At 34.8% G+C, this 24,107-nt stretch overlaps 2 protein-coding genes across 2 annotated transcripts in view; one reads left to right on the forward strand and one right to left on the reverse strand.

Annotated features, from left to right (window-relative positions):
* LOC133171516 (uncharacterized) overlaps positions 1–24,107 on the reverse strand; it is a 118,331-nt gene that overhangs the window by 39,307 nt on the left and 54,917 nt on the right. Inside the window, exon 3 of the mRNA XM_061306278.1 lies at positions 15,575–15,791. Within this exon, the coding sequence (XP_061162262.1) occupies positions 15,575–15,791 (217 nt within the window). The remainder of the gene's footprint in view (positions 1–15,574; positions 15,792–24,107) is intronic.
* LOC133171525 (NADH dehydrogenase [ubiquinone] 1 beta subcomplex subunit 5, mitochondrial-like) overlaps positions 1–24,107 on the forward strand; it is a 317,834-nt gene that overhangs the window by 3,250 nt on the left and 290,477 nt on the right. The gene's annotated exons all lie outside the window — the stretch shown is intronic.

Consider the following 24,107-nt stretch of genomic DNA (forward strand, 5'->3'; position numbering starts at 1 on the left):
AACTGACAAAGTTTGATGATTCTAAGCTAATTAGTACCTGAAATATTTAATTAAAGTCATATAAATTAAAAGTAGGTCATGGTGACCTACTTTTCAGTCGACCTACTGCGATGACCCAAGATGCATCAACTTACAAAGTTTTATGATCATAGGCCTTAAAATGTCCAAATTATGCCTCTAAAACACTTTGAAATCGAATGCCTGCAAAGTTCAAAAAGTAGGTCACTGTGACCTACTTTTTAATAAAAATGTTTTATGGCCCCAGGATGCATCATCTTACAAGATTTAATGATTCTAAACCTCTCAGTATTCAAATTAATGACCTTAATTGTTTTGAAAAAGATTAGCCATCAAGTTCAAAAAGTAGGTAAGGTGACCTACTTTTTAGTTGACGTACTTTGAGGATCCAAGATACATCAACTGACAAAGTTTGATGATCATAGGCCTTAAATTGTTCAAAATATGCCTCTAAATCATTTTGAAAAAGAATGGCTGCAAAATTTAAAAAGTAGGTCACCCTGACCTACTTTTGAGTCGACATGATATGAGATCCTTAGATGCATCAACTGACAAGATTTGATGATCCTAGTCCTTATAGTAAGCAAAATATCAACATTTTAATAAAATGTAATTTTTGGTCAACTTTGAAGTGACCTTGAGACCACGCCCTTTGCCCCAGGGTGATGCCTTGAACAATTTTTAATCTAAAACATATCCTCATCCTTTTGTGTAAGTTTGGTGATAATCTGCCCAGTGGTTCTTGAGAAGAAGATTTTTTAGCAACCAGTACTTTTGTTTCTATTTTCCTAATTATCTCCCCTCATTTAAGGGTCACAACCCTAGTTTTAGTATAAAAGGGAGCCCTTGGACAAAGGATACCCTGTGACAAATTTGACAATAGTTGGCCAAGGGGTTCTTGAGTTATGGCCCATAATCTAAAAAGTTTACGCACACCACACATCGCACAAATGGCCATAGCATTAGCTCTTTGAGCCTTTGGCTCAGAAGAGCTAAACAAGAGGCCCATGGGCCACATCGCTCACCTGAACACAATGGCTAGGAAAAAGCACAAATCAATTCAGTATTGAAAAGTTTAAAAGAGGGGGAGAGGGAGGCAGGGCTTGAATTTTAAACTATCTGAGGATGCTTCCATATCAATATAACAAATGGCTTTGCTGTTCTTGTGTAGAAGATTTTTAAAGATTTTTTCCTATATATTCCTTTGTAAAAATTTGATACCCCACTGTGTTCCCTCCCTGCCCCCAGAGGTAATCAGTGGAACAAAATTTAATCTACTCAACCCGATGATGATTCCATATCAATATGACTAAACATGGCTTTGCTGTTCTTGAGACAAAGATTTTTTCCTTTATATTCCTATGTAAAACTTAGATCACCCATTATGACCCCACCCTACCCCCAGGGGTCATGATTTGAACAAACTTGAATCTACAATACCTGAGAATGTTTCCATTTCAATATGACTAAACATGGCTTTGCTGTTCATAAGAAGAAGATTTTTAAAGTTTTTTCCTATATTCTATGTAAAACTTTGATCCCCAATTGTGGCCCCACCCTACCCCCAGGGGTCATGATTTGAAAATTTTTTTTATCTATACTACCTAAGGATGCTTACATATCAATATGACTAAACAAGTATTTTTCTGTTCTTGAGAAGAAGATTTTTAAAGTTTGTTCCTATATATGCCTATGTAAAACTTTGACCCCCCATGTTGACTAAACATGGCTTTGCTGTTCTTGAGACAAAGATTTTTTCCTTTATATTCCTATGTAAAACTTTGATCACCCATTATGACCCCACCCTAACCTGAGGGGTCATGATTTGAACAAACTTAAATCTACACTATCTGAGGATGCTTCCATATCAATATGACTAAACAAGGCTTTGCTGTTCTTGAGAAGAAGATTTTTAAAGTTTTTCCCTATATATTCCTATGTAAAACTTTGATCCCCCATTGTGGCCCCACCCTAACCCCAGGGGTCATGATTTGAAGAAACTTGAATCTACAATATATGAGGATGCTTCCATATTAATATGACAAATCATGGCTTTGCTGTTCTTGAGAAGAAGATTTTTAAAGTTTTTTCCTATATATTCCTATAGAAAAATTTGATCCCCCATTGTGACCCCACCCAACCCCGGGGTCATGATTTGAACAAAATTGAATCTACAATACCTGAGGATGCTTCCATATCAATATAACAAATCATGGCTTTGCTGTTCTTGAGAAGAAGACTTTGAAAGATATTTTCCTATATATTTCTATGTAAAACTTTGATCCCCCATTGTTACCCCACCCAACCCCCCGGGGTCATGATTTGAACAAAATTGAATCTACAATACCTGAGGATGCTTCCATATCAATATAACAAATCATGGCTTTGCTGTTCTTGAGAAGAAGATTTTTAAAGATATTTTCCAATATATTTCGATGTATAACTTTGATCCCCCATTGTGACCCCACCCAACCCCTGGGGGTCATGATTTGAACAAAATTGAATCTACAATACCTGAGGATGCTTCCATATCAATATGACTAATTGTGGCTTTGTTGTTCTTGAGAGAAAGATTTTTAAAGATTTTTTTTCTATAAATTCCTATGTAAAATTTTGATCCCCCATTGTGCCCCCCCCCCCCACCCGGGGGTCATGATTTTGTACAAACTTGAATCTACACTACCTGAGGATGCTTCCATATAAATTATGACTAATTGTGGCTTTGTTGTTTTTAAGAAAAACAATTTCAAGATTTTTCCTACATATTTCTATGTAAAACTTTGATCCCCCATTGTGGCCCCACCCTACCCCTGGGGGTCATGATTTGAACAAACTTGAATCTACACTACCTGAGGATGATTCCATATCAATATGACTAATTGTGGCTTTGTTGTTCTTTAAAGATTTTGTTCTATATATTCCTATGTAAAACTTTGATTCCTCATTGTGGCCCCACCCTACCCCCAGGGGTCATGATTTGAACAAACTTGAATCTGCACTACCTGGGGATGATTCCATATCAATATGCCTAATTGTGGCTTTGTTGTTCTTGAGAAAAAGATTTTTAAAGATTTTTTCTATATATTCCTTTGTAAAACTTTGATCCCCCTTTGTGGCCCCACCCTACCCCTAGGGGGGAAATAATTTGAACAAACTTGAATCTACACTACCTGAGGATGATTCCATATCAATATCACTAATGGTGGCTTAGTTGTTCTTGAGGAGATTTTTAAAGATTTATTCCTATATATTCCTATGTAAAACTTTGATCCCCCATTGTGGCCCCACCCTACCCCTGAGGGTCATGATTTGAACAAACTTAAATCTACACTATGTAATGAAGGTCTCACATAAGTTTCAACTTTTACAGCCCACTGGTTCTTGAGAAGATTTTTAAAAGATACCACTAAATTTTCACTAATTCTTAATTATCTCCCCTTGAAAGAGGGTGTGGCCCTTCATTTGAACAAACTTGAATCCCCTTTACCCAAGGATGCTTTGTGGCAAGTTTGGTTGAAATTGGCCCAGTGGTTCTTGAGAAGAAGATGAAAATGTGAAAAGTTTACAACAACAACAACGACAACGATGACGACAACAACAACGACAGACAATGGACAAATTTTGATCAGAAAAGCTCACTTGAGCCTTTGGCTCAGGTGAGCTAAAAAAGTTAAAAATCATAAGTTCATGTGGTATAAGAATATCTAATAATTTTACGTCTTTATTTTTGAAGTGCTCGCTCTTTGAAATCATTCATTAAGAACAATTCATTAAAAACAATTTATATTACTTGTATTCGCTCGCCTCATAATTCTTAACCCCAAAATGAAAAATAATATACGTAAATTATTTCACCCTCTCGCCTCACTTTTTATTTTTGAAAATCCAAAGAACTATTTTACAAATTTGTGAGGACCCCCCTGGATTTGTAGAAATATTAAATGTATACATGTATATTGAAGCAAATAAAATATGCCAAAATGGATGTAAAGATTTCATTGCTTATTCTTTAATATGTGTAAAGAAGATTCTTTTTATATAGAATATTCATTTATCACACTGTAATAATGACTTTATAAGTTTGTACAAGAAAGACGTCATAACTTTTTCATTTCACATGCTGAATCCTATCATTTAGTAAATCCAAAAAAAATTAAAAAATTTCCAAAAAAAAAAAGGACCGTTCGGGATTTGAACCCGGCACCTCTAACATGCTAAGTGAGAGTCATACCCCTAGAAAGTCGCTCACAGGGGCATGTCGAGAGTTATTACGCATAAAACAGGTTGTTGGCGGACTTTATATTCTATTACATCTATTAGAACTGTTTGTTAAAGGCTAAATTAGACAACATTTATTATGTAAAATTTTGACAATCTCAAACGTGAATATAAACATTATATGTGACTTAATGTTTGCATTTAATTTGCAGTATAATAAAGTGCCTCCATGGTGTAATGGTATGTTGCTTGCTTAGCAAGCGAGAGGCCCGGGTTCAATCCCAAGACGATTCTTTTTTTTTTCATGTTTTTTTTTCCTTTTTTTTTTTACTAAATGATATACTTTATACTTTTCAACATGTGAATAGAAAAACTTATGATATATGGCGTGTACAAACCATACTTGCCAACCTCCAACATGTAAAAATCTGGTCATGACCAAATTTGGAAAGTAAAAAATCTGGTCATAACGCGTAACGACATTCACGACACATTTACCATGATTAAATTAAATATATATTTAAGAAATAAGGTATCATTTTTAAACATCTATCGGGCTATAAATACGGGTTGGTCACGAGATCAAATTCCATAAAGCCCGAAGGGCTTTATGCTAAATTTGATCTCGTACCAACCCGTATTTATAGCCCGATAGATGTTTTAAAATGATAACTTATTACTTATATTTACATTTGTGTCTTGTTCATATTTTATATTTACCTGATTATAATTTTTAACGCGTGAAAAGTTTTATTTTTCAAACCCAACTGATCCACTGATTGCGCGTGAACCCTTTATGACGTCACTGAGAGATTACGTTGAACCATCATGACGCGGGGAACCCGTGTTTATACGGATATAGATACGCATTGCTCTTAATAGTGTTATATAAAAGAAAACATTTGCAAATGTAAATATATATATATATACATATATATATATATATATATATATATATATATATATATATATATATATATATATATATATATATATATAAGCATTTGTGTATTGAGAATTATTTTATTAAAATGAGGCTTTAATGACAATGACAACAAGAGGCCCATGGGCCACATCGCTCACCTGAGCACATTGGCTAGGCAAAAGCACAATCAGTTCAATATTGAAAAGACCGGGGGGGGGGGGGGGGGGGGGGGGGCTTGAATTTTAAACTATCTGATGATGCTTCCATGTCAATATAACAAATGGCTTTGTACTTGAGAAGATTTTAAAAAAAAATTCCCATATATTCCTCTGTAAAAATTTGATCCCCCATTGTGGCTCCTCCCTATCCCAGGGGTCATCATTTGAACAAACTTGAATCTACACTACCTGAGGATGCTTCTATATCAATATGACTAAACATAGCTTTTCTGTTCTTGAGAAGAAATATTTTTTCTATATGTTCTTATGTAAAACTTTCCATCCCCCATTTGGCCCCACCCTACCCCTGGGGGTCATCATTTGAACAAAATTGAATCTACACTACCTGAGGATGCTTCCATATCAATATGACTAAACATAGCTTTCTGTTCATCAGAAGAAGATATTTTCCTTTATATTTCTATGTAAAACTTTGATCCTCCATTGTGGCTCCGCCCTACCCCCGGGGGTCATGGTTTGAACAAACTTGAATCTACACTACCTGAGGATGCTTCCATATAAATATGACTAAACATAGCTTTTCTGTTCTTGAGAAGAAGATTTTTAAAGATTTTTCCTATATATTTCTATGTAAAACTTTGATCCTCCATTGCGGCCCCGCCCTACCCCCGGGGGTCATGATTTGAACAAATTTGAATCTACACTACCTGAGGATACTTCCATATAAATATAACTTATCATGGCTTTGCTGTTCTTGAGAAGAAGATTTTTAAAGATTTTTCCTATATATTTCTATGTAAAACTTTGATCCTCCATTGCGGCCCCGCCCTACCCCCGGGGGTCATGGTTTGAACAAAATTGAATCTACACTACCTGAGAATGCTTCCATATAAATATGACTCATCATGGTTTTGCTGTTCTTGAGAAGAAGATTTTTAAAGATTTTTCCTATATATTTCTATGTTAAACTTTGATCCTCCATTGTGGCCCCGCCCTACCCCCGCGGGCCATGGTTTGAACAAATTTGAATCTACACTACCTGAGGATGCTTCCATATAAATATGACTCATCATGGCTTTGCTGTTCTTGAGAAGAAGATTTTTAAAGATTTTTCCTATATATTTCTATGTAAAACTTTGATCCTCCATTGCCGACCCGCCCTACCCCCGGGGGTCATGATTTGAACAAACTTGAATGTACACTACCTAAGGATGCTTCCACATGAGTTTCATCTTTCCTGGCCCTATGGTTCTTGAGAAGAAGATTTTTAAATGATGCCATTATTTTTTCAGTAATTCCTAATTATCTCCCCTTGAAAGAGGGCGTGGCCCTTCATTTGAACAAACTTGAATCCCCTTTACCCAAGGATACTTTGTGGCAAGTTTGGTTGAAATTGGCCCAGTGGTTCTTCAGAAGAAGTCGAAAATGTGAAAAGTTTACAGACAGACGGACGGACAGACAGACGGACGCCGGACAAAATGTGATCAGAAAAGCTCACTTGAGCTTTCAGCTCAGGTGAGCTAAAAAATTAAAATATATATATTTTGATTAAATTTAAATGCTAAAAGAGCATTGAAGGTTTCATTTTTCAGTATTGACCTGAATTAAGTGTGCATTTTTTTTTTAAAGGAAAGTCTTTTTAGAATCTGCATTGCTGATTTGAAGCACATGGAAAGTTTGTGTTAAATTTGAAAGTATTCCAATCTTGGTTTTGAAGTTATTTTTCATCTCCCGAATTCATTTAATTAACAAGTGCTGTTAAATTTACAGTTAAGCCTACACTATCTTCAAACACTTTATTTTATCTAATGAAAGTTGTTTTCCAAGATTCCTTGATATGTACATAAATATCGTTTCTCTTTTAATTGGTTCAATTTGTTCCTGCTGGCCCTGATAACGATCTCGTTCTATCGGAAGCCATTTTAAATTGACCTCAAACTCTGATTTGTCAAAACAACTCTCAGGTAATTGTTTACACCTGCACTGATAATTTACTGGTACACGGCCTACTGGACATAGCCATTGGTATTGTTTACATATATCCAAGCTTGGGTTGTAACTGGAAATTAAAAGTGCAACCTAATTTACGAACCAAATCCGAAAAATCGGGAGATTTTCGAGTTGTTTGGCAAAAATTGGGTGAAAAGCATGACCCGCCGAGTACTACAAACTCATAAAATCATTATTACAGCGTGATAAATATTCTGTATATTATAAAGAATCTTCTATACACATATTTAAGAATAAGCAATCAAATCTTTATATCCATATTGGCATTTTTTTTTATTTGCTTCAATATACATGTATACATTTAATAATTCTAGTACAAATACAGGGGGCAGTGTGACCCCACCCCACCCCAAACTGCACATGGTCTTCTTTTTTCCTTAAGCGGGGGACACAAATTCTCTGAATTAGCTTGTTTTTCTCTGTTTTTATTGAGATTTATATTAGGGATGTCAAATCGGTCAATAAGAGAATTTAATGCGAATTAGTTTAATTCGAATTAGTTTACTGCGCATTAAATTACTTTGTATTAGCTCCATGTGAACACTAAATGAAGCTAATTCGAATTCAATTTTGAAGCATGCGTAAGGGCAGAATTAAGGGGAAGAAGGACCTTGAGCTGAAAAAATACCTGTCATTCAATTTTTTTCATATTTTGTATATTTCTTATTAAGTATGTCCCATATATCTGAAAGCAGTTATATCATTAGGTTTCTTACCTTATTTTAGAGATATTGATTGACAAATACTATGCCCTACAGTATATATGTAGAGTTTTAGTTCTCCATGTTTCCGGGCCCATTACTCTGTCCATAATGGGATTTTTTAAGCAAAGATAAAAAATATGTAAGTGGACATGTATCTTTTAAAATATTTCATAGTATGAACAGGGTTTAAAATTCGAAAAGGCAAGTTTCTTCTATCACACTGCATCTGGATAGCGAAAATTACGTACTTTTTAAGACAACTTTAACAACAAAAAAAGTAATTTACCAAAAATTCTATCATTCAATATTTTTAAATTTACGTTGAAATGTAAGTCCTTCAAATTATTGATTAACTGTAAAAATTTCGAATGGTGAAGCTGACATCAATATTGCACAGGACATCGTTAAAGAGGACATAAGCATGACAAAAACATGTCATGTTTACATTTCTCAAGTACGCGAAAAACCAACTATGACGTCACATGTAAGCTAAATAAGCGAAAGAAGATATACCTACATAAGATTTCCGTCATCAGCCATGCAAAAATAATTTTTGTATTCCCCGTGTCTCAGAATATTTTATCTTATACTGATTAAGACCTGTTTCAACAAAGTAACACTGCCCCTGTATTCACTGAGTATGATCTTGCTGTACTAACAGATCGTGTATGACGTCACCGACTTGCTGGACGCGCAGTTTAGGGAAACAGAGGAGTGGATCAATCTTTTTCATAATTTGTTAATGTTTACAAGAATTTTAAAACTTTTTATTTTTTTCATATAAGATGGTTATTAAAGTTAAAAAAAATGTCAAAAAATTATACAGGAACTGATGCTTTACACGCTTTGCTCTTATATAAACGGTGACTATGACTTAGTTAAACAGAGTCATGTGACCATGTGTCCTTTCGCCTCCTTAAGTCACAGGTCATATTTTGATGGTCAAATATAGGTACTTGTGCTTTTTTTGAGTAAAAAACAAAGGAAAATTATGTTAAACGCTAAAATGTGTACAGACACTATGACATTATGTCTTTATGTATATCTGCTCTGACATATGACATAATTTGTAAATGATGTCATAATAGCCTTACTGAATATAGCCTTGTAGAATTAAAATTATAATTCTCTTTAGTTTACTTCGCATTAGCTGTCGTGTGAACGCAATTTAATTTGCATTAGTTTAATTCGCATCATTTTACTTCGCATTAATTTACTGCGAATTAAACTCTCCGTGTGAACAGGGCATTAGGTATGTTTCATGGTTTTCTTAATTTTTTCTTGTCTACTGAAATTGAAATAAAATATTTCTTTACAAGATAATATTTTAATGTCTTTTTAAAGTCTTCTTGTGTCTATGATAGAGCTGTTTGAAAACATATTAATTATGTCAAGAAATATGTATACAATTTCATTACAAAAGTTGTATACCACATGTTGTGCATGATTTGTAATACTAAATAATGTAAAGTAGCCTTTACCAGTATATTCTTTATGCTCATTGAGTACAATCTATAGTTTTTTTAAAAAAAAAATTATGAAATCACAAAACAATGAAAACAAGAAGTCTGTGAATCAATGCTCACTAGTAATACAGTGCTTCCCGTTTTATCGAATAGTCAAGTTGTCAGCCTAGTTTTATCCGAATAGCCGAAAATTAGAATAGCCGATTGCTCCATACCGAGTCCAAAGATAGATGTATAGAGCTACATGTATTGATAATACATCGTAGCTAGCAAATTTCAAGCTTGCACTTTCGTTTTCTTTTGACATGTTAACTTAATGACTTTACTAAAAATAATTTATTTCACTTACTTATGAATTTAATATGAAATTTTTTTTCAAATAAATTGACGTATAGAATATATTCTTTGATAGTTATTGCCATCTTTCTTCAGCACATGTTTACATTCCTTCTTCGATGGTCGCCATTTTGGAAACGGAAGTAGACTAAATGCTTGACTAATAACCGTAAACTATTTTTCCCTGGATAGATTGTAAATTAAAAATAAAAATATTAAATATATGTAATTGTTTCCTTTTGATTTGTTTCTTTAATACGGTTACGTATTTTATACTGTGTGTGAGTTTACCAGTCTCGTTCTTGTCTGCTGAAGAGAGATTTTGAGAGCCATGTGGAGAAAGATGGTATGAATTTTGAGATGTATTTTTATAGAACGAGCCATTTGTGATTTTTACCATAAATTTTGCACTGAAAAGTGAATAAATATTAAGCCAATTGACCAAGTTAAACGCTTGAATAGGTTTATTTCATTATCCAAGCAAATTGTCATACACAAGCTAATCAGTTCAATAATTAAAATTTCACGCCGAAAAAAAATTGCAAATAATTGTCATAATTAACAAGTGCATCATTGAACCCAAGCTGATCACCACAACTGTAATCAAAACATATCTATTTACTATGCCCACTATTGACACAAGTAAGGTGCCTGTGTGCGTCCAGGCGTAACTAATCCCCTCATTGTCGTACTCAAGCCAGCCAAGGTAATTGGTGTCAAACTGTGTAAACAAAGGCTTCACATACGAAGTTGGAGGTGTGAACAAGGTGCTGATTATCAAAAAACACTATGATAGTCCAAATTTTTGTATCGGATTAAACGAAAATCCAGTATTTTCTCATCAGAATATCAGGTGAAATTATTAATAAATATATAAGAAATGGTTTTGTGCTCTGATATTATATTGAAATAGCCGAAATATTCGTTAAACCGCTATCCGATAAAATGGAAGCCACTGTACCCCCATTCTGATGTGAATATACACAAGTTCAGTTACTGACAGACACAGGGATGAACAAGAAGTTGACATCAGATTTGTACAAAAATGAATCCCATCATATGGCATGCCTCAACAAAGAGTATGAAAAAATTTCATGCATCTGCAATGAGTTTTAGCTGAGAAAACTGCCACTAAAATTTGTTATGCATGGTACGGACAGACGCAGGGATAATCAGGAGGTTGACATCAGATTCATACAAAAACAAGATGTGTTTGTGAAACACTGATGCCCCCGTATGGCGAAGGTTAAAGTTTCTTCAAATGCAAGTCAAAATCCAGGCCAAAAGATAAGAAATGTTGATACCCAAAGAAAGGTCTTGTCTCGAGGAATACACCTATGAAATTTTAAAGACCTAGATACAACTGTTCAGAAGTTATGGCGAAGGTTAAAGTTTTTTGAATAAAAGTCAAACGTCAAGGTCAAGGTCAAAGTGGTTGGTATCCAAAGGAAGATCTTGTCACAAGGATTACATATGTGAAGTATGAAAGCCCTAGCACCAACCATTCAAAAGTTATGGCCAAGGTTAAAGTTTTTCAAAAGTAGGTCAAACTCCTAGGTCAAGGTCAAAGGGTCAAATAGGTTCATATCCAAAGGAAGGTCTTGTCACAAGGATTACATATGTGAAGTATGAAAGCCCTAGCATCAACCATTCAAAAGTTTTGGCCAAGGTTAAAGTTTTTCAAAAGTAGGTCAAACTCCTAGGTCAAGGTCAAAAGGTCAAAGTGGTGGTTTGTATCCAAAGGAAGGTCTTGTCGCAAGGATTACATATGTGAAGTATGAAAGCCCTAGCTCCAACCATTCAAAAGTTATGACCAAGGTTAAAGTTTTTCGAAAGTAGGCCAAACTTCTAGGTCAAGGTCAAAGGGTCAAAGTGGTTGATATCCAGAGGAAGGTCTTGTCACAAGGAATACACATGTGAAGTTTGAAACCCCAAGCACCAACTGTTCAAAAGTTATGGCCAAGGTTAAAGTTTTTCAAAAGTAGGTCAAACTCCAAGGTCAAGGTCAAAAAGTCAAAGTTGTTGGTATCCAAAGGAAGGCCTTGTCACAAAGAATACACATGTGAAGTTTGAAACCCCAAGCACCAACTGTTCAGAAGTTATGGCTAAGGTTAAAGTCTCATAAAATTTTGCAAAAGTAGGTCAAACTCCAAGATCAAGGTCAAAAGGTCAAATATGATGGTACCCAAAGAAAGGTCTTGTCACAAGGAATACACATGTGAAATATGAAAGTCATAGCTCCAACCAATCAAAAGTTATGGGCAAGGTTAAAGTTGACAACAGACAGACAGACAAACAGACAAACGGACAAACAGACAAACAGATAAACAGACAAACAGGACAAAAACAATATACCCCCGGGATCTTTCTATCCGGGGGCATAATAAATTCCAACATGTGGCATGCCTAAACAAAGAGTGTGCTAAAATTTCAAGCATCTGCGATGAGTAGTTGCTGAGAAAACTGCCACAAAAATTTGTTATGTATGGTATGGACAGACGCATGGATAAACAGGAAGTTGACATCAGATTCGTACAAAAATAAATTCCAAAATATGGCATGCCTAAACAAGAGGCCCAAGGGCCTTGAATCGCTCTTCTGATAAACTGTACAACCTATCACTTCTATTTGAAGCCTCTAAGTATCCTGTATATTTAGATAAACCCTTAAAATTCCAATTCACATTCTGAGAACCCAAGATGATTCTAAGCCAACTAGTACCTGAGAGTTGGTCAGGTGACCTACTTTACACTTGTCATTCTCTGAGGGCCCATCAACTAAGTTTGATGATTCTAAGCCAATTTATACCTAAAATGTTTTTTAAAATTATAACCATAAAATTTTATAAGTTGTACTCGGAAGGACCCAAGATGCATCAACTGACAAAATTTGATGATTCTAAGCCAATTAGTACCCAAAATATTTAATTAAAGCCATAAATTTTCAAAAGTAGGTCACGGAGACCTACTTTTCAGTCAGCCTACTCCGAAGACCCAAGATGCATCAACTGACAAAGTTTCAAATTGATGATTCTAAGCCAATTAGTACCCAAAATAATTAATTAAAGCCATAAATTTTCAAAAGTAGGACACAGTGACCTACTTTTCAGTCTACCTACTCCGAAGACCCAAGATACATTAACTGACAGTTTGATGATTCTAGGCCAATTAGTACCTGAAATATTTAATTAAAGCCATAAATTTTCTAAAGTAAGTCACGGTGACCTACTTTTCATTCGACCTACTCCGAAGTCCCAAGATGCATCAACTGACAAAGTTTGATGATTCTAAGCTAATTAGTACCTGAAATATTTAATTTAAGCCATAAATTTTCAAAAGTAGGTCACAGTGACCTACTTTTCAGTTGACGTTTTTTAGGGACCCAGGATGCATCAACTTACAAAGTTTTATGATCATAGGCTTTAAAATGTCCAAATTATGCCTCTAAAATGCTTTGAAATCGAATGCCTGCAAAGTTCAAAAAGTAGGTCACTGTGACCTACTTTTTAATATATATGTTTTATGGCCCCATGATGCATCATCTTACAAGATTTAATGATTCTAAACCTCTCGGTATTTGAATTAATGACCTTAATTGTTTTGTAAAAGATTAGCCATCAAGTTCAAAAAGTAGGACAAGGTGACCTAGTTTTTAGTTGACATACTTCAAGGACCCAAGATGCATCAACTGACAAAGTTTGATGATCATAGGCCTTAAATTGTTCAAAATATGCCTCTAAATCATTTTGAAAAAGAATGGCTGCAAAATTTAAAAAGTAGGTCACCCTGACCTACTTTTGAGTCAACATGATACGAGGTCCTTAGATGCATCAACTGACAAGATCTGATGATCCTAGTCCTTATAGTAAGCAAAATATCAACATTTTAATAAAATGTAATTTTTGGTCAACTTTGAAGTGACCTTGAGACCACACCCTTTGCCCCAGGGTAAATCCTCATGCAAATTTTAATCTACAACATATCCTCATCCTTTTGTGTAAGTTTGGTGATAATCTGCCCAGTGGTTCTTGAGAAGAAGGTTTTTTAGCAACCAGTACTTTTGTTTCTATTTTCCTAATTATCTCCCCTTGTTAAAGGGTCACAACCCTAGTTTTAGTATAAAAGGGAGCCCTGGGCCAAGGATACCCTGTGACAAATTTGACAATAATTGGCCAAGGGGTTCTTGAGTTATGGCCCATATTCTAAAAAGTTTAAGCACACCGCACAAATGGCCATAGCATTAGCTCTTTGAGCCTTTGGCTCAGAAGAGCTAAAAAAGAGTGTGCTAAAATTTCAAGCATCTGCGATGAGTGGTTGCTGAGAAAACTGCCACGAAAATTTGTTATGTTTAGTACAGACAGACGCACGGATAAACAGGAAGTTGACCACGGATTCATACAAAAATGAATCCCACCATATGGTATGCCTAAACAAATTGTGTGCTAAAATTTCAAGCATCTACAATGAGTAGTTGCTGAGAAAACTGTGATGAAAAATTTGTTACAGACACTCACACACACACAAAAACAGACACACAAGGGTAAAACAGTATACCCCTCTCCTTCAGAATGGGGGTATAATTAACCCAAACAAAACTGTTTCTTATCTGAAAACAACTAAAAATTTTCCCAATGAAATAAAATTTCAAAAGTTGAAACCCCCCATTAGAGGAAAAAAGTTAGGCTAGATTTTTTTCCCAACTATGTCAATGATTGATTTTTAAGCAGCTGGCATAAACACTTTGCTTGAGTGATGTATTGGAACTTTCTTTTTTTTTTCTCTTTTCAATCTGAAATTTTTTTAGAATATAATACTGAATTAAATGGTTTCAACTGAATTGAAAGAGTAACATTTAATGATGAGCACTTCATTTTATCAGAAGGAATAGATGAAATAAGGTGATAACAAACAGTAATCAATCTCAAAAGTCCATTGAAACAATACAAATCAGAAGAGCAAACACAGACCTCTGAAAACCATCAGAGGTGGAATCAGGTGAAATGGAGGAGTTAACATCCTCTGTCGACTGGTCACACCTGCAGTGTGCTCATTGTCATGATCGGGCAAACAGAAAAATCAATACACAATTCAATTGTTAAATAATGGCCTAACAATTAGTATGAAATGCCAGTCAGCATTTGACTTAATGATAGATTGTATTTGCTGACAAGGTCACTGTATTGACCATTGAACTTGCGAAATGATGACTTTAAAAAGTTGTTGATATCCTTGTTTCATCCACTTGTTTGTCAATAGCTTGCCTCATTTTAGAAATCGTTTGTACATGGAGCATGCTCTTGCGTGTTGAATTAATTGAGAGAAATAATCAATGGGTTAATTTGTTTGGGTCAAAATTAAGTGATATTCTCTAAATTATAATTACTGATGAAAATGTTGTTACTTTGACATGGCCATAGGAACGGGGGGGGGGGGGGCGTTCCCCCCCTCCCAATAATTTTGCCGATATATAGATTACTATAGAAAACATAGATACTATATGCCTGTGCCCCCTCAATAATTTTTTTTTTTTTGCTTGTCAAGAAATTTTTGGTAGTTGATAGTGCCCCCTCAACTGAAAATGTATGGCTGTGCTCCCCCAAACTGAAATTGCTTCCTATGGGCCTGCTTGAAACAGTAAAAAACCAAAACAATTGCATATAAACATAGAGACAACTCATATTTACTAATGAATCTGCATCTAGAGTTCTTCTCCACTCACCTTCAATGCATAAAATTTTCTGTTTCCTTATATCACCTTGATGTTTAGCTGGTTGTCTCTCCATTATGTCAAAGTCATATGTGTATGTTATACCATCCTCATCTGTGACATCTATCGATGATAAGCCTTTCTCATCTGCCTCATTGAGTTTGATGTTGCATTTTTTAGATACAAATTCCCATTTGTAATCTCGAAAGACACACCATCTTCCAGTACCCTGAAGATTCAATAAAAAACATTTCTTTTTCAAAAGAGAAGAGATAAAAACTGCAATTCGATCGATCATTTTCAACTTTAGAAATTATAAAGAAAAACTTCATTAAATACCATCATTCAGTCAAAATTAGTAAATATACCTAACTTTGGAGTGTTCCCAAGAATGCATGTGTTGCCTGCTCTAGTAACATACATATACATGTAAAAGAATCTAAGAGTGGTCAGCTATTTATTTGCATTCTAGTATTATAGTTCATACATTTGTTTGTTTGTTTGTTTATTGTTTAATGTCCCTCTCGAGAATTTTTCACTCATATGGAGACACAACCACTTGCTGGTGGTATACTCGGCACTCAGGGCCATTGAGGAGTGAGGGATCTTTTTTGTGCATTTACTGTGATACTGAACCTCGGTTTATACAGTCTTATCCTAAGGATCGGTCTCGGCATGTCCCACAGTGGGATTCAAACCCACAAGGTAAGGATCAACTCCTTTATACTCCACAACTCTAGAACGAACACACTAACCACATTAATGCTTTGTTCACTTAAAAAAAAATACATATTGTCATGTTTATTTTTAAATTGATTGTTACAGAACATGGATGTGTCCTTTTTTGATGGACTCATAAAATTGCAGACTAGTAAAAGTAAAGAAGCACTAATTCAGCCGGACTAAAGCCTAACAAGAGGCCCAGGGGCCACATCGCTCACCTGAGCACTGTGGCTAGGAAAAAAGCAAAAATCAACTAGATATTGAGATGGTGGCCATCTCAAAGGGCCCGCTTTCAGCAATGAACATGGAAATGTAAGGTAGCTGAAAAGGGTTTATTTTGAAGAGGAACATTTGTGTACCATTAAGGGATGTGTTGCTTGAGTCTAAAGGGCTTCTATGTTATCCTCGTTATAATAAAAAATGGCAAGAAAATCACAAGTGCTCAACACCTTCCATCAAAAAAAGGCACAAAAATCACGAATGCTGCATATCCTCTATGAAAATTGTTGCATATCCTCTATCAAAAATATGGAAGGAAAATCACAAATGATATGTACCCTACGTCAGTTGGTAAGGTTTGAGGCTGACTGGACTTAAGGGAAAGAAATTATGCACCGAACAAAGATTTTAAACTGAGAGGCTATTTCTGAAATTGACCATTGACCTAGAAACTTCGTTCAAGGTCACTGCACATCCACTGACAAGTGGCACTCTGTGAGTGAAGTATGAGCCACATTGGACCAAGGGGAGAGAAGTTATGCTCTGGACAAGGATTTTTCATATAATTCTGCTATGACCTTATCCTTAGACCAAGAAACATGGTTCAAGGTCACTGCACACCCTTTACCCAATGACACTCTGTGGGTTAAGCATGAGCCAGATTGGGCCAAGGAGAGAGAAAATATGCTCTGGACAAAAATTTTAACAGAGAGGCTTTTTATGACCTTGACCCTTGACCTAAAAACTTTGTTCAAGGTCACTGCACGTCCATTGACCAGTGGCACTCTGTGAGTGAAGTATGAGCCACATTGGATCAAGGGGAGAGAAGATAAGCTCCGGACAAGGATTTGTCATATAATTCTGCTATGACCTTGACCTTAGACCTAGAAACATGGTTCAAGGTCACTGCACACCCTTTACCCAAAGACACTCTGTGGGTTAAGTATGAGCCAGATTGGGCCATGGAGAGAGAAAATATGCTCTGGACAAAAATTTTAACAGAGAGGCTTTTTATGACCTTGACCCTTGACCTAAAAACTTTGTTCGAGGTCACTGCACGCCCATTGACCAGTGGCACTCTGTGATTAAAGTATGAGCCACACTGGACTAAGAGAAGAGAAGATATGCTGTGGAAAAGGATTTTTCATATAATTCTGCTATAACCTTGACCTTAGACCTTCCATATAAATATGACTAATCATAACTTTGCTGTTCTTGAGAAGAAGATTTTTGAAGATTTCTCTAATATACAACTTTGATCGTGATTTGATTAAACTTGAATCTACACAACCTTCAGATGTTTCCATATAAATATGACCAATCACGGCTTTCCTGTTCTTGAGAAGAAAAATTTTTAATATTTTTCCTATATACTCCTATGTTAAACTTTGATCGTCCACTGCGGCCCCACCCTACCCCCAGGGGTCACGACTGGAACTTGATTCAACACCTCCTGAAGATGCTTTCATATAAATATAACCAATCACAGCTTTGCTGTTCTTGAGTAGAAGATTTTTGAAGATTTTTCCTATATACTTCTATGTTAAACTTTGATCGTCTATTGTGGCTCCACCCCTACCCCTGGGGGTCATGATTTGAACAAACTTGAATCTACACCACCTGAGGATACTTTCACATAAATATGACCAATCACTGCTTTGCTGTTCTTGAGAAGAAGATTTTTAAAGAATCTACACTACCTGATAATGATTTCACATGAGTTTCATCTTTCCTTGCCCATTCGTTCTTGAGAAGAATTTTCAATGATGACATTAATTTTCCTCAATTACTTAATTATCTCCCCTTGGAGGAAGGTGTGGACCATTATTTGAACAAACTTGGATCCCCTTCACCCAAGAATACTCTGTGCCAAGTTTGGTTGAAATTGGCCCAGTAGTTCTGGAGAAGAAGATGAAATTGTGAAAAGTTTACAATGACAATGCCAACAACGAGAGACAACTGACAAATTTTGATCAGAAAAGCTCACTTGAGCCTTCGGCTCAGGTGAGCTAAAAATGTTAGTGTCAAACCCTGAGATTTCACACAAGTTTCAATTTTTTTGGTCTAGTGGTTCTTGAGTAGAAGATTTTTTTAAAAGAAACCACCAAATTTTCACAAATTCTTAATTACTCCATACAGGGAAATTTTTGGTCCCGCTTTATTTTTGTCCCTTTCATCCTACTCACAGGTAAGCGAATTTTAAATGGGGCGAATTCAAAGAACACAATATAATTTCTTAAATAGAACAGTGACTGGGCAAAATAACAAGAGGCCCAAGGGCCTTAACGGTCACCTGAGTATAAAACAACAATCCAAAGAGGATTCCATGAAATATAAATTGAGAGGTGAAAAAAAAAAACAAAAAAAAAAAAAAAAACAGGTTATACTATATAAATGAATTTTTTATCCAATCAAATGACGTGTTACAACCAAAATTAAATTATATTAATTAAAATGACTCATCATGTTTTTGAGAAAATTTTTAAATGATCTTTCCTATAAATTCCTAACTAAAAAAACTTTGATAATCTGTTGTGCCCCCTCTCTATCCCAGGGGGTCAAGATATGAACAAATTTGAATTAACATTACCCAAAGATGCTTGCATATACATAAGACAAATCATGGCTTTGCTATTCTTCAGAAAAAGATTGTTAAAGATTTTTCATATGTATTCATGTGTAAATCTTTGATCATCCATTTTGGCCCAACTCTATCCCCAGAGTCATGATTTGAACAAACTAGAATCTATACTATCTGAGGATGCTTCCATGTAAATATAACCAATCATGGTTTTGCTGTTTTTGAGAAAAGATTTTTTTCAAGATTTTCCTACGTATTCCAATGTAAAACTTTCATTGTCCATTGTGGCCCTATCCTACCCTACCCCTGGGAATCATTTAAAAATGATTTTAAAAATTTATCTTTAATCTACACTACCTGAAGATGTTTCCATACAAGTTTCATCTTTCTTGGCCTAGTAGTTCTGGACAAGAAGATTTTTCACGTATTTCCATGTTAAATTTTGATCATTCATTGTGGACCGCCCTACCCCAGGGGGCATGATTGTAACAAACTTGAATCTACATTACCTGAGGATGTTTGCACACAAGTTTCATCTTTCTTGGCCCAATGGTTCTGGAGAAGATTTTTCCTATGTATTCCTATGTAAAACTTTGATTGTCAATTGTGGCCACACCCTACCCCCTGGGGGGGGGAGGGGGGGCATGATTTGAACAAAATTGAATCTTCTCTACCTGAGGATGTTTGCACATAAGTTTCATCTTTCTTGGCCCAGTAGTTCTGGAGAAGAAGATTTTTCCTATGTATTCCTATGTAAAACTTAGATAGTCCATTGTGACCTTACCCTACCCCCAGGGGTCATGATTTGAACAAACTTGAATCTACACCATCTGAGGATTTTTTCCATATAAGTTTCATCTCTCTTGGCCCAGTGATTCTTGAGAAGAAGGTTTTTTAAAGATGCCATTAATTTTTTCACAAATTCTTAATTATCTCCCGTTGGCAAAAGGCTTTGTCCTTCATTTGAATAAACTTGAATCACTGTTACCCAAGGATACTTTCTGGCAACTTTGGTTAGGTCACCGGAGTGACACAGGTGACCTAAAAATGGGGCAAAATTGTTTGCAAGTGTGAAAGGGCGAAAATAACAGGGAAAAAAAAATAACCCTGTATACAGTATCTCCCCTTGAAAAAGGGCATCAATGACTTCATTTGAACAAACTTGAATCCCCATCACCCAAGAATGCTTTGCAGCAAGTTTGGTTGAAATTGGCCATGTAAAACGTTAATCACCAGCTGTGGTCTCATCAAACCCCTGGGGGTAATGATTTGAACAAACTATATATCTATACTACCTGAGGATGCTTCCATATAAAGATAACTAATCATGGCTTTGCTGTTCTTGACAAGAAGATCTTTCCTACACATTCCTATATAAAGCTTTGATCACCGACTGTGGCACCACCGGAGGGTCATGATTTGAACGAACTTTTAATTCACACTAGCTGAGGATGCTTCCATATAAATATGACTAATAAGGCTTTGCTGTTCTTGAGAATAAGATTTTTAAAGATGTTATCCTATATATTCCTATGAAAAACTTTCATTGCCAATTGTGACCCCCCCTACCCCCTACCCCCTGGGGTCATGTCTTGAACAAACTTGAATTTTTTAATTACAAGATATTTTCGTATAAATATGACTTATCATGGCATTGCTAAAAGATGCCATTATACATTTAGTTTAACTAATTCTTAATTATCTCCCCTTGAAAGAGGGCTTGGCCCTTCATTTGAAGAAAATTAAATTCATGTCACCCAGAGATCCTTTATAACATGTTTGATTGAAATTGGTCCAGTGGTTCTTAAGGAGAAGTCAAAAATGTGAAAAGTTTACTGAAGGACTACAGACAAAATACTTTTTCTATATTTAATACATGACGATATGTACCATGTGAATTCACATTTTGGACAAAATTGTACCAGTCATATTTGGATGGCTCCAAAAGTTGCCTCCCTTTGGCTATTCATAAGGAGAAGAAATTTCAACCGACTGTAAAATCTATGATTCCCAAAAAATGTCTTGTTAGTCTAGTTGTACTTTCAACAGAATAACACATAAACAGTCAGCAAATACACTGATGGTCGCTGTGGTACATGTCCATACATAAAAGAAGGGAACACTTTTAAAATTGGAATCAAAGATTTTTAAGTAAATATAAATATGTCTTGCGAATCTAAAAACGTAATATACTGCATATGTGGAGGATGTGGACAATATTACATCAGTGAGACCAGAACCCACTCTCTGGACCCATATTCAAATCCACAGACAGCATATTCAGTGGCCTGAATATAGACAAGTCAAAGTTAGTTAACATCTGGAACTTTGTGATAATCGGACATTTCACCACTGTTCCCTTTTACAAACTGTCTACAGAGAGCACATTAGAAAGAAGAGAAAAGGAAAACATTTTATGATATCTTTAAAACCATCTCTGAACAGTTCAATATAAATTTATTGATATTTCTTTAACTCTTTTATGCTTTTAAACAATTACACTGTCATTGTATTGTTGACAACATCATTACCATAACATTTTTATGTAAATTGTTTTTAAGTAAAATGTCTGAAGAATTTAAAATGTAAATAGTAACGTTTTACAGCTAGGGTTGTCTTTTTCTTTTTTTTCCCTAAATATCTATTGCCGGACACTGTGATCTATAATTGATTATTCATTTTGGATATATATATATATATATATATATATATATATATATATATATATATATATATATATATATATATATATACATACATATATATATATATATATATATATATATATATATATATATATATATATATATATATATAAAATATATATACACACACACATACAGTATAATTTGTCCAAACTGGCTACCCCCGGTTCTATAAAATTTGGGCGGATTAGACAGAATCTGGAGTGCAGGAAAAATGCAGGAAAATATTTGAAATTTAATTTCGTTGATATATTTACGAGTACAATATATAATACATGAAAAAATGATAAAATCAATCAATATTTTGGAGTCTAGAAATTATTAAAGAGCATTGCATGACTTACTGTAAATTTTTCTTTTTCGTTCACAAAGTTTGGGACTTAACGTGAAATGTTACCAGAGTCAAAAATCTACAGACTCGTATATTATACTATATATATCACGCATCCAGGGTTTTGCATGTAAAAGAGCGCATTCAATATAACTATAATCACAACTATTTACGATTTGATAATTACCGTATATACTCACCTATAAGTCGGTTCTTTGGGAGTTAAATTTTGGTTCAAAACTCTATGTCCGACTTATAGGCGAGTCATAAAAAGGTTAATATTTTTCTGGACGGCAAAATGTAGTATTTAAAGGTCATATGAAACAGTGCCCTGAGCATTTTGGGTTGTATACGGAAATGAGTTCATCTGAGCAACTTTAATAAGCCTGAAATTACATTTTGGATTTTTATGCAAGTTAGCAGCAGCAGAGTCGATCAAAATTACTTGACTGCGAAAATGAACTTCAACTAGCCCGGCTTATTTCCCTTTGCTTATGACGTCAGTAAGACCCACTCGCTACATTCAGAACTAAAATTTATACAACCGATCATGTCTTTTGCAGCATAATTTTTAAAAAATATCATCATCTTGGCTAAAATATCGCATAAATATACGATGTTCAAACAAGATAGTATTTGTCTTTTAACATCCTATTGCATATTTGCAAGATTTTAGCATGTTTTATCTTTGTAATTTATTGTCGTCCTTCGACACTTCAATCGAGAGAGAGAGAAAAAAAACAGAGAGAGGGAGTCTGTACTAGAGTAAGTGAATATAGACGCTGTCAAATAATTTACAATTGAATAAATTTCTAACACAAGAATATTGATGATTTGTTTTCTGATTAAAATTTATAAGTAAAGCTGAATTCGATTGACCGCGGTGTGTGAAAGTGAAACTAAACCTGCAAATAAATTATTTCATTTATTCATGGGAAATGAAATGATTCTATTGCTTTCTCGCTTTCCCCCTCTCTCAATCGCTTTCCCTTTTCTCTCTTTGGCTTTCCCTGTCTCGATGACTTTCTCTCTCTCTCTTCCCGTATATTTTTCTTACCAAAAAGTCAGTACATGTATACATATAACACTGTAACTATATTTAATATCGTAATAATTTTTAAAAAGTCAGACATCAAACACAATTCTATCTATGCAATTCTACTTTTTTGTGTGAATATATTTACAGACCGAATTGTTTAAATTTGTATCAGATTATTTCAACACAGAGTATATAGTCTGATATAAAAAAAAAATGTTTAACTGTAAAAATATTAATTTTAAAAATTGTTCAGGTTCAATCGCGCAAATAATGGGGGGTATGGATTTTTTTTAACTGATCAATTTATGCACGAACTGTATGAGTATTTTCAAACTGCAATTGCTCAGTCAAACTGTTAGAAGTATCAGTACCGTAACATTACAGTGCATGTACGTGTACATACTCACGATCATGATGCTGGTAATTTTGCGCCATTTTTTTTAAAATCATGTTTCTTGTGACAGCAAAATTACGATGATGTCGTCATAAACCCCTATTTCTATATCGTTTTACATTAGTCCTCGTGTTTCAGATTGCAGAAAGCGTGCATTCAAATACGCCGACTTTTCATTGATCCATGTTCATCATGAACTTCAATATCCCCGTGTTTATTTGGGAATATGGGGTGCCCTTGAGCTGGATATTTTTCCCTCTCAATATATGACACAACTTTATTTTACAGATTTTGCATGCCCATTAAAATTTTTATTGTAAGAAGCTTCCGGTCAATGTTAATTAATTACGCTGTTTTTTGTTGTTAATTATACACTTTCACTAGGAATGAAAAAAACATCATGAATCATATAGAAATAAGAAGATTTTTGTTTCTAAAGTACTAATTTAAAATAAGTAATCATAGCTGGAGGAGAAATATCTTGATTTCAACGGAATATTCATCAGGATCATCCTACGATGAAAAGCTCTCGTTTTCAGTTGTTGGCCTAATT

Source organism: Saccostrea echinata, unplaced genomic scaffold (genome assembly GCF_033153115.1).
Source record: "Saccostrea echinata isolate AGI-Se365-2 ecotype Australia unplaced genomic scaffold, CSIRO_AGI_Sech_v1 ptg000054l, whole genome shotgun sequence".
NCBI lineage: Eukaryota > Metazoa > Mollusca > Bivalvia > Ostreida > Ostreidae > Saccostrea > Saccostrea echinata.